At 41.8% G+C, this 12462-nt stretch overlaps 1 protein-coding gene across 12 annotated transcripts in view; it reads right to left on the bottom strand.

Annotated features, from left to right (window-relative positions):
• The window catches only part of REEP1 (receptor accessory protein 1), a 129948-nt gene that overhangs the window by 60086 nt on the left and 57400 nt on the right, over window positions 1–12462 (bottom strand). For all 12 annotated transcript variants that reach the window (XM_027129142.1, XM_027129140.1, XM_027129138.1 and 9 more), the window contains one exon: window positions 1177–1253. In XM_027129142.1, the coding sequence (XP_026984943.1) occupies window positions 1177–1253 (77 nt within the window). The remainder of the gene's footprint in view (window positions 1–1176; window positions 1254–12462) is intronic.

Genomic DNA, 12462 nt, shown 5'->3' with positions numbered 1-12462 from the left:
GCTTAAGGCCATAAGAGCTGAGACATCTATCTCTCCCAGTAGAGATGAAAGCCAGGCTCCTTCAGGGGAAAAACTACACACTGAGGTCATTAAGGCCACTGACCCAAGACAGGATTCAGTGAAGTGGTGTTCAGAGAAGTGGATGTCTTTGATCTAGGACATCCCAGAGGGTAAGTCCAGGCTAATCCTTTCTGGGGTAAGAACTTTTTTTTTTCCCAGAATGGAAATATCTTTATTATCTTCCCTGATGAAACCTGATCATGATAAAACATTCACACAACACAGCAAATGTGAAACTGACCCCATGATCCCAAGTTGCGGAAATAACCTTTGCTAACAGACAAGTATTTTCCACACTATTTTTAGTACACATTCACATGTGCACAAACTCAGACCCTTTAGATACAAACAGGATACTGTATATTATTCACAGCCTCTTTCAGCTAAGACACAATATATGAATACAAACACCTAGCTTATGATTTTCGCTTGGTCCATTGCTGTAATAGCTGCATTGTTTATGAGAGAGAAAAAGCTGTCCATCGAAAGGGGACTGATTAAATAAATTATGATCCATCTATACCATGAAATTCTATGTGGCCTTTAAAAAAGTAGGTAGATCTATTTATGCTTACGTCAAAGTATTTCAAAAATAAATTTAAGAAACAAAGTGAGAACTGTTTATACTACAGTACTATTGTTTTTTAAAAAAGGAAAAGTATGTGTATATGTGTGTACGTATACACACGCATACATATTTTAAAAGTATATACAACTGTGAAAAGCAGTAACGGTGAGAGTGAATGGTGTAGGGGAGAAACTTCGTTTTATGAGAGAAACTTAGTTTTATTGCACACTTTTGTGTACTGTTTTTCTCCTTTTTATTTTTTTTAACATAAGAATGCTTCTTTACCAGCTCCATTCATTGAGGAATTGTGTTTATCTTGCCCATCATTATATCACCGTAAGAACAATACCTGCTCTTACATGGTCATTCAATAAATATTTACTTGAAGAACAATTTTACAGACTAATTGATTTGAAATGTTCCAGTTAGCATTCCTGCACCTGCTTCTCTGTGCTAATAAGGTTTGAGACTGCTTTCAGACCTTCCCACCTCTCCCTGACACTTGGCAACATCTCTCCTGGAAAAGTCCCAATTCCTGCAGTACTTACCAACAAAGGAAGATGTCGGTGAATGTCTCTGCTGTGGTGAAAAGTGCAAATATAATCCAGTACATCATCCATTTGACCTGTTGAAGGAGAAAGCAACAAAGCTAGCAGAAAAGGTCAAGGATGGATGGCTGCCAACTTGAAGAGAACAGGCCCCGACAGTGGATGCTGAGACGTGTCCAGGCAGAGTGGCCTGCATTGGTAACCCCTTTTCCTATCTTTCCCCAGGTTGGTCCAGTTCTACTCCAGACCTTGGGGCTGGGGGCAAACAGGCTGTTTCCACAACTGACCCAGGCTCAAGCTCTAAGTAGACTTTAGATGGCCTTCAATAGCCCTCGGGTGAGCCAGGGAGACCTGAAGACCAGCAGTGACTCAGGTTTCAGTCAGCTCATTTGCCCAGGACTAAAACACCAGGTGAATAAGGTTTTCAAGCCTCCACAGAGACACACCCTGGAATAAACTTTAACCTGGCCAGACTCTCTGATATGGAATGATGGTAATCCTCACTGGTCATTTAAAAAACCCTTCCAGGGACTTCCCTGGCGGTCCAGTGGTTAGGACTCCATGCTTCCACTGCAGGGGGCGTGGGTTCAATCCCTAGTCGGGGAACTAAGATCCCGCATGCCATGGTGTGGCAAAAAAAAACAAAAACAAAAACAAACAAAAAAACCCTTCCATGTGGGAAATCCCCATAGTCCCTCCCAGAAACTGGATCTTTTCTTTTAATCTCCCCCATGTGACCATACTTTTCCATTTCTACTGTCTCTCTTTCCCAGTTGAGGCCTTGGTCCCCTCTCTCCTGAACTACTGCAGGGGTCTCCTGACTGCTTCCCCGTCTCTTGGCTTTCCCCTCACCAATCCATTCTACAAACTATCCCCATACTAATCTCCCCCAAAGCATGAACTCAACCTATTAATCCTCCATTTAAAATCTTCTAGCCTGCAGCATAAAGTCCAAATTCCTTAGTCTGCTCCTTCTGGCTTTCGGAAATGGTGGGGTAGTTTGTATGGGACTAATCCTCTTGCCAATAACGATAATAAACTCTGAACAAAATATTTTATTTTATTGATTGATTGACTGATTGATTGCCTGCCGTGTCGCGCCACACGGCTTATAGGATCTTACTTTCCCGACCAGGGGTCGAACCCGCACCCTCAGCAGTGAAAGTGCAGAGTCCTAACCACTGGGTCGCCAGGGAATTCCCTGAACAAAATGTGTTAAAACAACTGTTTGAAGGCTAGAAAAGCTATCAAAAGCTGGCAGAAACTGGAAAGGATCCAACTCTTGAAATAAGGGGACCACACCAGAGTAAATCCATGTTGATGTAGTTAAGGAAACTCCCTAGCTGGCAAATCATGGGGCAGATAGAACTCCAGAAGAAATCCATAGTCTTATTTGCCTGAGGAAGTGGAAAATAGAGTTTGAGACTGCCAATGATGCTGGAAACTGAAAAGGAAAAATCCCCAGTAAGAGGGAAGCCATAAGGGTGTAGGTCCCCAAATCCACATATAAATTCCTTTCAATTTCTTGGCTGGCTCCTGAATTGCACAGAATCAGGTAATATTCCAAGGTGACTGAGTAAAATACAGCTGGAAAACTGAGAGTTGAACAGAAATTCCGTTTCTGCCCACTGGAGGAGAAATAGAGCTTGGAGTTCAAGTTCTGCCAAATTAGAGGAGCTTGGTAAACATTTGGGCATTTCCAGTGAAACACCTAAAAGGCCATACCTTAGGAATAAAAATTATGCTCTAGGACTAAGAGATTAGCTCTAGGACTAAGAGCAAAACTGAAATACACCTGCCCCAATAAAACATAAAACCTAGCTGCCACAAGGTCAAGATGATCTGTCAGAATTTAACTGCCTGTGAGAACAAAAATTAACGTTCTTCACAAGAAGGCAATGCAGGTCTAGAGTTCCTATGATGTATTATACATAACAGTCCAATAAACAAGAAAAGCTATATATATGAAGAAACAGGAAAACATACTCCATGGTTAAGAGAAAAACTGGTCAATAGAAACAGATCCATATCTGACCTAGATTTTATAATTAGCAAAGACTTTAAAAAGTATAAATGTGTGTTAAGACAACTAGATATTCACATGTGAAAGAATGAAGATGGACTTCTACCTCACACCATATACAAAAAATGAACTTAAAATGGATTACAGACCTAAATGTAAGAACTCTTACAAGAAAACACAGGAGTAAATTTTTGTGACCTTGGATTAAACAATGTTTTCTTAGATGTGACATCAAAAACACAAGCAATGAAGGAAGAAAATAGACAAATTAGACTTTGTCAAAATTTAAAACTTTTGTACTTCAAAGGATACCATCAAGAATGTGAAAAGACAACCCACAAAATGGGAAAAAAATATTTGCAAATCAATATCTGATATGGTATTTGTATCCAAATAATAAAGAACTCATACAACTCAATAATAAAAAGACAAAACCCAACTTAAAATGTGCCAAGGGCCCATATCTTTTAGAAAATGAATCAATAATTAATAAATCCAATACCCATTTATGATAAAAACTCTCAGCAAAGGAATAGAGGGGAACCTCTTCAACTTGACAAAGAACATCTACAAAAAACACTACAGCTAACATCACACTTAATGGTGTGAAATTTGATGCTTTCCCACTAAGATCAGAAACAAGATAAAGAGGTCCCCTCTTAACACTCCTATTCACTATCATACTGGGAGTCCTAGCTAATGCAATAAGACAAGAAATGAAATAAAAAGTATACAGACTGTGAAGAAAGGCATAAAACTGTCTTTTTTTTCAGATGGCATGACTGTCTATATAGAAAACCTAAAAGGACTGACAAAAACAAAACCAAAAAACCTGGAATAATGAGCAATTATAGCAAGGTTTGAGGACACACGGTTAATACATAAAATAATCATATAAAAAATATAAAAACCAATTGCTTTCCTATATGCCAACAAAGAACAACTGGAACTTGAAATTTAAAAGAAAAATACCATTTATATTAGCACCAAAAAATTTAATTACTTAGGAATATACCTAACAAAATATGCAAAAGCTCTGTATGAGGAAAACCACAGTACTCCGATGAAAGAAATCAAAGAAGATTTAAATAAATGGAGAGATGTTATATGTTCATGGATAGGAAGACTCAGTATTATCAAAATGTCAGTTCTTCCCAACTTGATCTATACATTCAATGTAATCCCAATTGAAATGCCAGCAAATTGTTTCGTGGACATCGACAGATTAATTTTAAAGTTTATATGGAAGGGCAAAAGATCTGAATAGCCAATATGATACTGAAGAAGAAGAACAAAGTTAGAGAATGGACACTATCTAACTTCAAGACACAAGCTACAATAATCAAGACAGTGTGGTATTAGTGAAACTACAGATAAATATATCAGATAGACTAGACAAATAGAATAGAGCTCCAAAACAGACCACATAAATATAGTCAACTGATCTTTGACAAAGGAGCAAAGGCAAATCGATGGAGAAAAGATAGTCTTTTCAATAAATGGTGCTGGGAACAACTGGATATTTGCATTAAAAAAATGGATAGATATAGGTGTTGATCTTACATCTTCCACAAAAATTACTCAAAATGGATCACAGACCTAAATGATAGATGCAAAATTATAAAATTTCTATAAGATAACACAGGAGAAAATGTAGGTGACCTGGAGCTTGTCAATGAATCTTAATACATCACCAAGAGTGTGACCCATGGAAGAAAAAAACTGATAAGTTAGACTTCATTAAAATAAAAAACTTCTGCTCTGCAAAAGACATTGTTAAGAGAATGAAAAGACAAGCCACAGACTGGGAGAAAATACTTGCAATACATATATCTGAAAAAGGACTTGTATCCAAAATATACGAAGAATACTTAAAACTAAACAACAACAAAAATAACCCAATTTTTAAAATGGCAAAAGATCTGAAAGACACCTCACCAAAGAAGATATACAGCAACTTATTAACAAATATTTTGTTATAAAGCTAAATTTTTCTTCTGTCACCACTTAACAAGACACTTATCCTAGGAGAAAAAGGGTGGGTTCAATATTATTTTCTTTAAAAAGTAGAAATATGTTAAAGAATCTATAGGGAAGGGTAGATATAATGAGTGAAGAGATGGGAGATTTCAAGAGAAAGAAGGAAAATTTTTAAAAAGAACTAAACGATATCCTAGAACTGAAAACTACAATATCTGAAAAAAAATTTTTTTAATTATTGAATGGAATTTATAGCAGCTTGGACACAAAAAAAGATTTGTGAACTTGAAGACAAGACAATAGAGTCAACCAGGCTAAAGTCTAGATTGGAGGAGGGCAGGTGCAGAATGAAGAGTCTCAATACCTGTAGAACAGCATCAAGCAGTCTAACACATATGGAATAGGAATTCTAGAGGAGAGGAAAAAGAGAATTGGACAGAAGAATTATCTGAAGAAATATCGACTCAAAATTTCCAAAATTTGACCAAAATATCAAACCCACAAGACCATGGAATCCAATGAATTGAAGCAAGATAAATATGAGGAAAACCACACCTAGCCACATCATAGTAAAACTGCTAAGAAGCAAAGAGAAAATCTTAAACAAGGGAAAAAAGACGTTACATACAGGGGAATGACAATAAGAATTATAACTGACTTTTTATCAGAAACAATGAATACCAGAAGAAAATGGAATAACATCTTTAAAGTGCTAAAAGAAAAAAAAAGTGTCAACCTATAATTCTATACCCAGCAAAAATATCTTTCAAACATGAAGGCAGTTCTGGTGAACCTCCATTGTCTTTGTGACTCTGAAACATGTGGCACAATAGATTAATTAGAGGACTTCTCTATTTCGAAAAACAAGACAGTCCCCTGGAAACAAGGCTGGCTTAGTCCATCAAAAGAAACTACTATCGGGGCTTCCCTGGTGGCGCAGTGGTTGAGAGTCTGCCTGCCGATGCAGGGGACACCGGTTCGTGCCCCGGTCCAGGAAGATCCCACATGCCGCGGAGTGGCTAGGCCTGTAAGCCATGGCCGCTGAGCCTGCGCGTCTGGAGCCTGTGCTCCACAACGGGAGAGGCCACAACAGTGAGAGGCCCGCGTACCACAAAAAAAAAAAAAAAAAGAAAGAAAGAAACTACTATCTAAGATGCTACACGCTACCAAGGTTATCTGCAGCAGAACGGGCTCCTTATCAGGGAGCAAACAAGATCTAGTCCAGCTGTAAAGTCCATGGCATACTGGGGCCCAAGATCCAGGAATTCCCAACACTGGTATCCAGATACACTGCCAGGAGCCTGAATTCCCTCTCTGGAGGCTTTTTCCTTTTAGTGTTCAAACCACACTCTAGTATCTTTGGTTAAAAACAAAGGAAAATGATAACAACAATAAAATAAATATTTTTCCTTGACACAACGCTTAGATACAAACTTCTCCAGTGGGTCACCTACACTTGCAGTGTCTACTTCCTCATTCCTCACTTACTCAGTGCACTGCATCCATTACATCAAAACTGCCCTCACTGGGGTCTTTGTAATATATTTCAAGGGGGTGTAAGGGACCCTTTTTCAGTTTTTCACTTGACTTGCTTGACTTTTCAGCTAGACGTGAAACTATCACTTACTGAAAAGCTCTCGCAACACTACCTGATTTCCCTCTTAACTTTCTGGCTACTTCTCAGGCTCATCAATTCCTCCCCAGGGCTTTGTTCTTGACATCCTCTTCTAACCCTAGACTAGACATTCTCCCTGAAGGAAGTTCTGCATTCTTCACCTAACACAGCCAATGAATCAAGTTCTGTCACTTCCACCCTCTTATTTCTCTTGAACTTGTCTTTTCTCCATCCCTCTACCATTACTTCAGACCACCACCATCTCCTGCCTAGAACAAAACTACAGCCTTTTGATTGGTTTTTATACCTCTACCCGCTTCCCAATCCGTCCTCCATATTCCAGTCAGAATGACCCAAATTTGACGATTCTCCTTCCTAGCTTAAAGCCTTCAATAGCTCCTTATTGTTGTTACAATAAGGCCCCAGTTCCTTAAATTGGCTTACAAGTCCTTGCATAAACTGGACATTGATTACCTCCACCAAAAGCTCTCCTCCTCACACATACCTTCTCGAATTTTCCACTCCAATTATAACGAACCTCTTTCAGTTTCCTAATAGAGCATCTTCTTTTGCCTCCAGATTTCAGCCCTCAGATATTAACTTAACTGTCATTTCCTCCAGGAAGTGCCCAAAGTTTACGTATCCTCTCCTTTCTTCCTCCCATGGTATCATACGTGTTCCCTGTCATAACACTTACCACTCTGCTTTGAAAGTATCTGTTTATTCTGATGTTTCTCTTCCTACATTGTAAGTTCCCTGAGAGTAGAGACCAGTTCTTCTTGCACATCATTATATCTTTTGTACCCAAAACAGTTCTTGGCACATAGTAGGTTCTAGGTGAATATGTTTTAAATGCCTGGATTAGAATGTTGGGTGTTGTGAATGGAAAAGAAAGAATGGTCTCAAAAAGGTTGAGATGGAATATACTTTGGAAAATACTGGTCTAGGTGGCTTTTTGAGAAGACAAAATTAGATAGCTTGCAAAGCAACAGATGCTCCCCATGAGATGGATGGCTAGGTATACATGGGATGAAAGGGTCCTGTTGAAGCCAGGGCATGAGTGACTGATAGTTATGGAGCCTCTCACACTAGCAAGAAAGTAAAGAAAGAGCCAATTTAGGGAGAAGAAGCTAAGCTCCATGAGGCAGAGGACAGTCTGAGGGTCCCAGAGGACATCCAAGAAGAATGCCCAACAGGCCTCTGGAAAGGCAAAACTAAATCTCAGGAGGGTGGTTGGGGCTGAAGACAAAGGTGAGGGAGCCAAGGCAGAGAGGAGGCTGGAAGTGTTAGCCTAAAAGAAGTTTCCATCATGTACTCCTCCACTTTAAAACACTTTCGTGCAGAAGGAAGGGTCTGAGAATGACTCACTGAGCTTCACAAGGTAAATGAAATACTGGTGACTCATTCACGGAAACCATAAATAAATTACCTGGAAATGGTTTTCCCCACTAGGCCTCAGAGAAACCAAATGTAAGGTATTTTTCCAAGATTTGAAATAGAACTTGCCAGGTTTGAGGGATTCTACCCAAAATTCCCTGCAAGATGAGGGGGAGCTTGGGTGGGCCAGCATCCAAAAAAGAGACAGAAAGTTATTGCTGATTTGCGAGGTTATCACTGGGGGCAACTCTGGAGTGGAGAGTTGACAGCATAACTGGGAACTCCCCCTGGACTGGTCAAGCACAGGAATGAGAAGATAGGAGAGCAGTGGTAACCCTAGGCCATAATAAAGGGTGGGAAGCAGAGCTTGTTGACCTTCCATGAGCCACAGAGGTGGGCTGAGACCCCACAGCCCATCAGACCCTGCTCCCAGGGCTCCTGGGAGCCTGCAAAAGGCCTCCCCCAAGAGCTGTGGAGACAGCAAAGTCAGCCACCTCTTAGCTTCGCCTCACCTTTAGCCTCCCCGATGCAGTCACACTAATATTTCTTGAGCCTCTCACATTTCCTCCTGCATACGGGCCCTGCTTCAGCCTCACGGGGAATTCCCTATGCCAAATGACTGAGAAAGGACAAACGTGAGGCTGGTTGACAGATGAGTCTGCACCATCTGCTGGCACGAGCTCACAGTGGACAACTGTATAGTCAGGGGTGACCTGGAGGGAGTGGGGAAGGTAATTCCCTGCAGGCAGAACTTTGAGCAGCACAGTTAGCCTGGAAGAAGAAATGTCCTGAGGTAATACATTTATACTGTCACCAGGTTTATTAACTGTATTTTCTTATTTTCTGTAGTCTTGATGCTGTGACATCTGGGGTCCTGCTGACCAGAGAGAGACTGCCCCCTCTAGGACTAGCTAATTCTTGAGACATTCTTGCCCCAGAGCAAACATGCAAACTGCCCAATCCAGGATCCATACTCCAAACTACCTCCTTTATGGAGCTCTCGTAGGTTGAGCCAATACTTCCCAGCCCTAATCACCCCAGGACCTGGTACCAGATACCTAGAGGCAGCCCCCACACCCCAGAGCCTGCTGAAATTATTCCAACTAGCCAGTTCTAAGCTTGCTTACTCTGCCTTGCTTTGCCTTTCCCACAGAAACCGTGATAAAGGTCATTGCCCGCATTTCCCTCTCACTGACCCTGGTGCTTCTCCATGTGGCCCTGCATGGTGTGTTGTGCCTCCTACTTCCAGGGAACACTGAGTAAAAGCTTCTGCCTCCATGAGCCATTTCTGTGTCTGCATGCCTTACCATACCTGATTAAAACAAATCTGGGATACATTTTAAAACACCAGGTAAGAGTTTGGATAGATGATGAGGTACTTGGAAGGGACAAGACTGAGCGATTGGTGTTGAGGTGGTTTGGAAATTATACGAATGGGCCCACAGAACGCAAATATTTGTGGTCCTTGCTAATGCTCACCAAAAGGTCCTGATGGCAGAGGAGGCTCTTGGTAATCAGGTGGATGAGATGACCAGCCCTTTGGATGTCTATGAGCCTTTTACCCCAGCATGATATTGCATGTTCAATGGGCTCATGGACCAGTGGTCATGTAGACAGAGGGAACACATGGGCTCAGCAATGTTCATCCCTCTCACCAAGGGCGACCTGGCCGTGACCCTGCTCAGACACCAAGTTGCCAGCAGTAGTGACTAAGTATCTCTAGGACAGTACCATATCTTAAGGCACCAGCCAGCATCCTGGGAGCAGGCTCATCATAACAAGCCCCTTCCTTCATAGAAAGGGCAGCATAGACTCTTTTCTGGAATATTCATTTACTGGGTATGTGGACTGGCTTTTCCCACTGCCATGTTTCTGGCAGCCATACAGCAAGCTGTGGACTCAGTGAGTGCCCTGTTCATTTTGATGTATCCCAACATTGCTTCTGACCAAGGGCCCTCTCTTACAGCAAAAGAAGTATGACAGTAGGCTGACGTTTTGGGGAATCACTGACCTAATCATGTACCCCAATGCCCTGAGGGAGCTGGCCTTATACAATGCTACAAGAGCTTTGGAGAGTTCCAGAAAAGAACCAGGTGGGAGTCAGCATTCTGTGAGGTGATATGCTGTCCTAGAGGATGCAGTTTCCTCTCTGAACTAGTGACCAACACAAGGTACTGCATCTTAGCCAGAATCTAAAGGTTCAGGAACCAAGGAAACGAGGGTGGTGTTTCTTATGATGAAGCCTAAGGCCAGCTCCTTGTAACTCAAAGTGTGGTTCATGGGCTGTGGTTCCAGTTCACTGGAAACTCCTAGGAGCTTGTAGAATCTCAGGCCCTACTCCAGAGCTAATGGATCAGAATCTGCATTTTAGTAAAACTCTCTATTTATTCATATGCATGTTAAAGTTTGAGAATCACTGGTCTAACCCACTCACAACGCTTCTGCTTCTCATCCTCCAACCTCTGAGCTCTGCTTTTCAATAATTTTAGTACTCGAAAGATGGATGCTTCCGTGAGGGATATAAAATGGTTCTGATGAAGTGGAAGCAGAGACTAGAAGGTCACCTGGCCATTTCAAGACCACCATGCCACCAGGAAATAGATAATAAAAGGACTCATGGGCTTTCATGGGTTGACTGATCCTGCCTATCAAGGGGAACTAGAGTTGCTACTACACAATGTGGCAGGAAGGAGGGTGGATGGAATTTAAGGGTCCTCTAGGGGATCCCCTAGTATTGTCTTATTCAGAGGTAAAGTCAATGGATCACTACTACAACCCTACAGAGGTAAGACTACTAAGGCCTCAGATTCCTCAGGAATGAAGATTTAGGCCACACACTTGGAGAAGAAACCACACTGAAGGCACAGGGGAGCATTGACTGGATGGTGGAAGAGGGAAGTAATAGGAAAAGTTGTGAAAGACTTTGGAATGGGTGTCCTGTGGAATGCTAGGTGCTGTCCAGAGCAGCCTTCCGAGTTATCTTAATTCTGCAGGTGTCTTGTTTTACAATGTCTTTGAGCTATTTTGCAACTTTGTAAGTTACAGAAAACTGATTACAATGCAAATAATTCAGTCTATAGATGTGCCAAAGAATTTTGTCCAATGGAGGTACAATTGGGTCCAATGGCCCTACTTCCCAAGAAATCAGCTGAATATCTATGAACAAATTCATTTAGTAATTCCTCAATGCTTATATTATCTGTTCTTTGGAGTCTCCTTTGAACTGTTTTTCAACACCTTACTGGTTCCCTCATTACTTAATGAGTTAAGTAAAATTTTCAACATGTGTTAATTTTATATTTGTACAAGAATCATTATTTTACCCTTTTAAAGATCATCTTTTAAAGAAAGACATAAATACCAACTATGAACTCATGACCACTTGCCTAAATAAGGACTGTGCCTTCTATCCATTTTCTTCCTTTCGGTGTTATGTATAGATTTAAATATTTTAACTAATTTTATTTTTATTTATTCTCCTTCTCCCCCTAATATAGTATATACAGTGTATCAGTGACGGTTCACTTGACAATTTAATTTTTAGAGTGTTGAATATTAAGGTTAGATCCTGTCAGAGCTAGAGGATACTGGATCTGGAGCTGGACTCAGATGAAGAATTGGATTTAGCAAGCATCAATAAATGAGTGGTAGAGAATTCTTGTTGGAAGGTTTTTTTTTCTTTTTCTTTTTGGCTCAGTTGGGTCTTCATTGCTGCGCGCGTGCTTTCTCTAGTTGCGGCAAGTGGGGGCTACTCATTTTTTTTTTTTTTTTTTTTGCGGTACGCGGGCCTCTCACTGCTGTGGCCTCTCCCGTTGCGGAGCACAGGCTCCGGACGCGCAGGCTCAGCGGCCATGGCTCACGGGCCCAGCCGCTCCGCGGCATGTGGGATCCTCCCGGCCCGGGGCATGAACCCGTGTCCCCTGCATCGGCAGGCGGACTCTCAACCACTGCACCACCAGGGAAGCCCAGGGGGGTCTACTATTCATTGCGGTGTGCGGGCTTCTCATTGCGGAGGCTTCTCTTGTTGCGGAGCACGGGCTCTAGGTGCATGGGCTTCAGTAGTTGTGGCTCGCGGACTCTAGAGCACAGGCTCAGTAGTTGTGGCTCACGGGCTCTAGAGCACAGGCTCAGTAGCTGTGGCACACGGGCTTAGTTGCTCCGCGGCATGTGGGATCTTCCCGGACCAGGGCTCGAACCCGTGTGCCCTGCGTTGGCAGGCGGATTCTTAACCACTGCGCCACCAGGGAAGTCCCTGTAAGGTTTTTTTAAAAGCCAAAACCTGGGTAAAAAA

Source organism: Aethalodelphis obliquidens, unplaced genomic scaffold, assembly GCF_003676395.1.
Source record: "Aethalodelphis obliquidens isolate GAN/ISIS:26980383/991018 unplaced genomic scaffold, ASM367639v1 scaffold35, whole genome shotgun sequence".
Lineage (NCBI taxonomy): Eukaryota > Metazoa > Chordata > Mammalia > Artiodactyla > Delphinidae > Aethalodelphis > Aethalodelphis obliquidens.
Note: the sequence above shows the minus strand (reverse complement) of the source record. Positions and strands in the feature narration are given on the sequence as shown.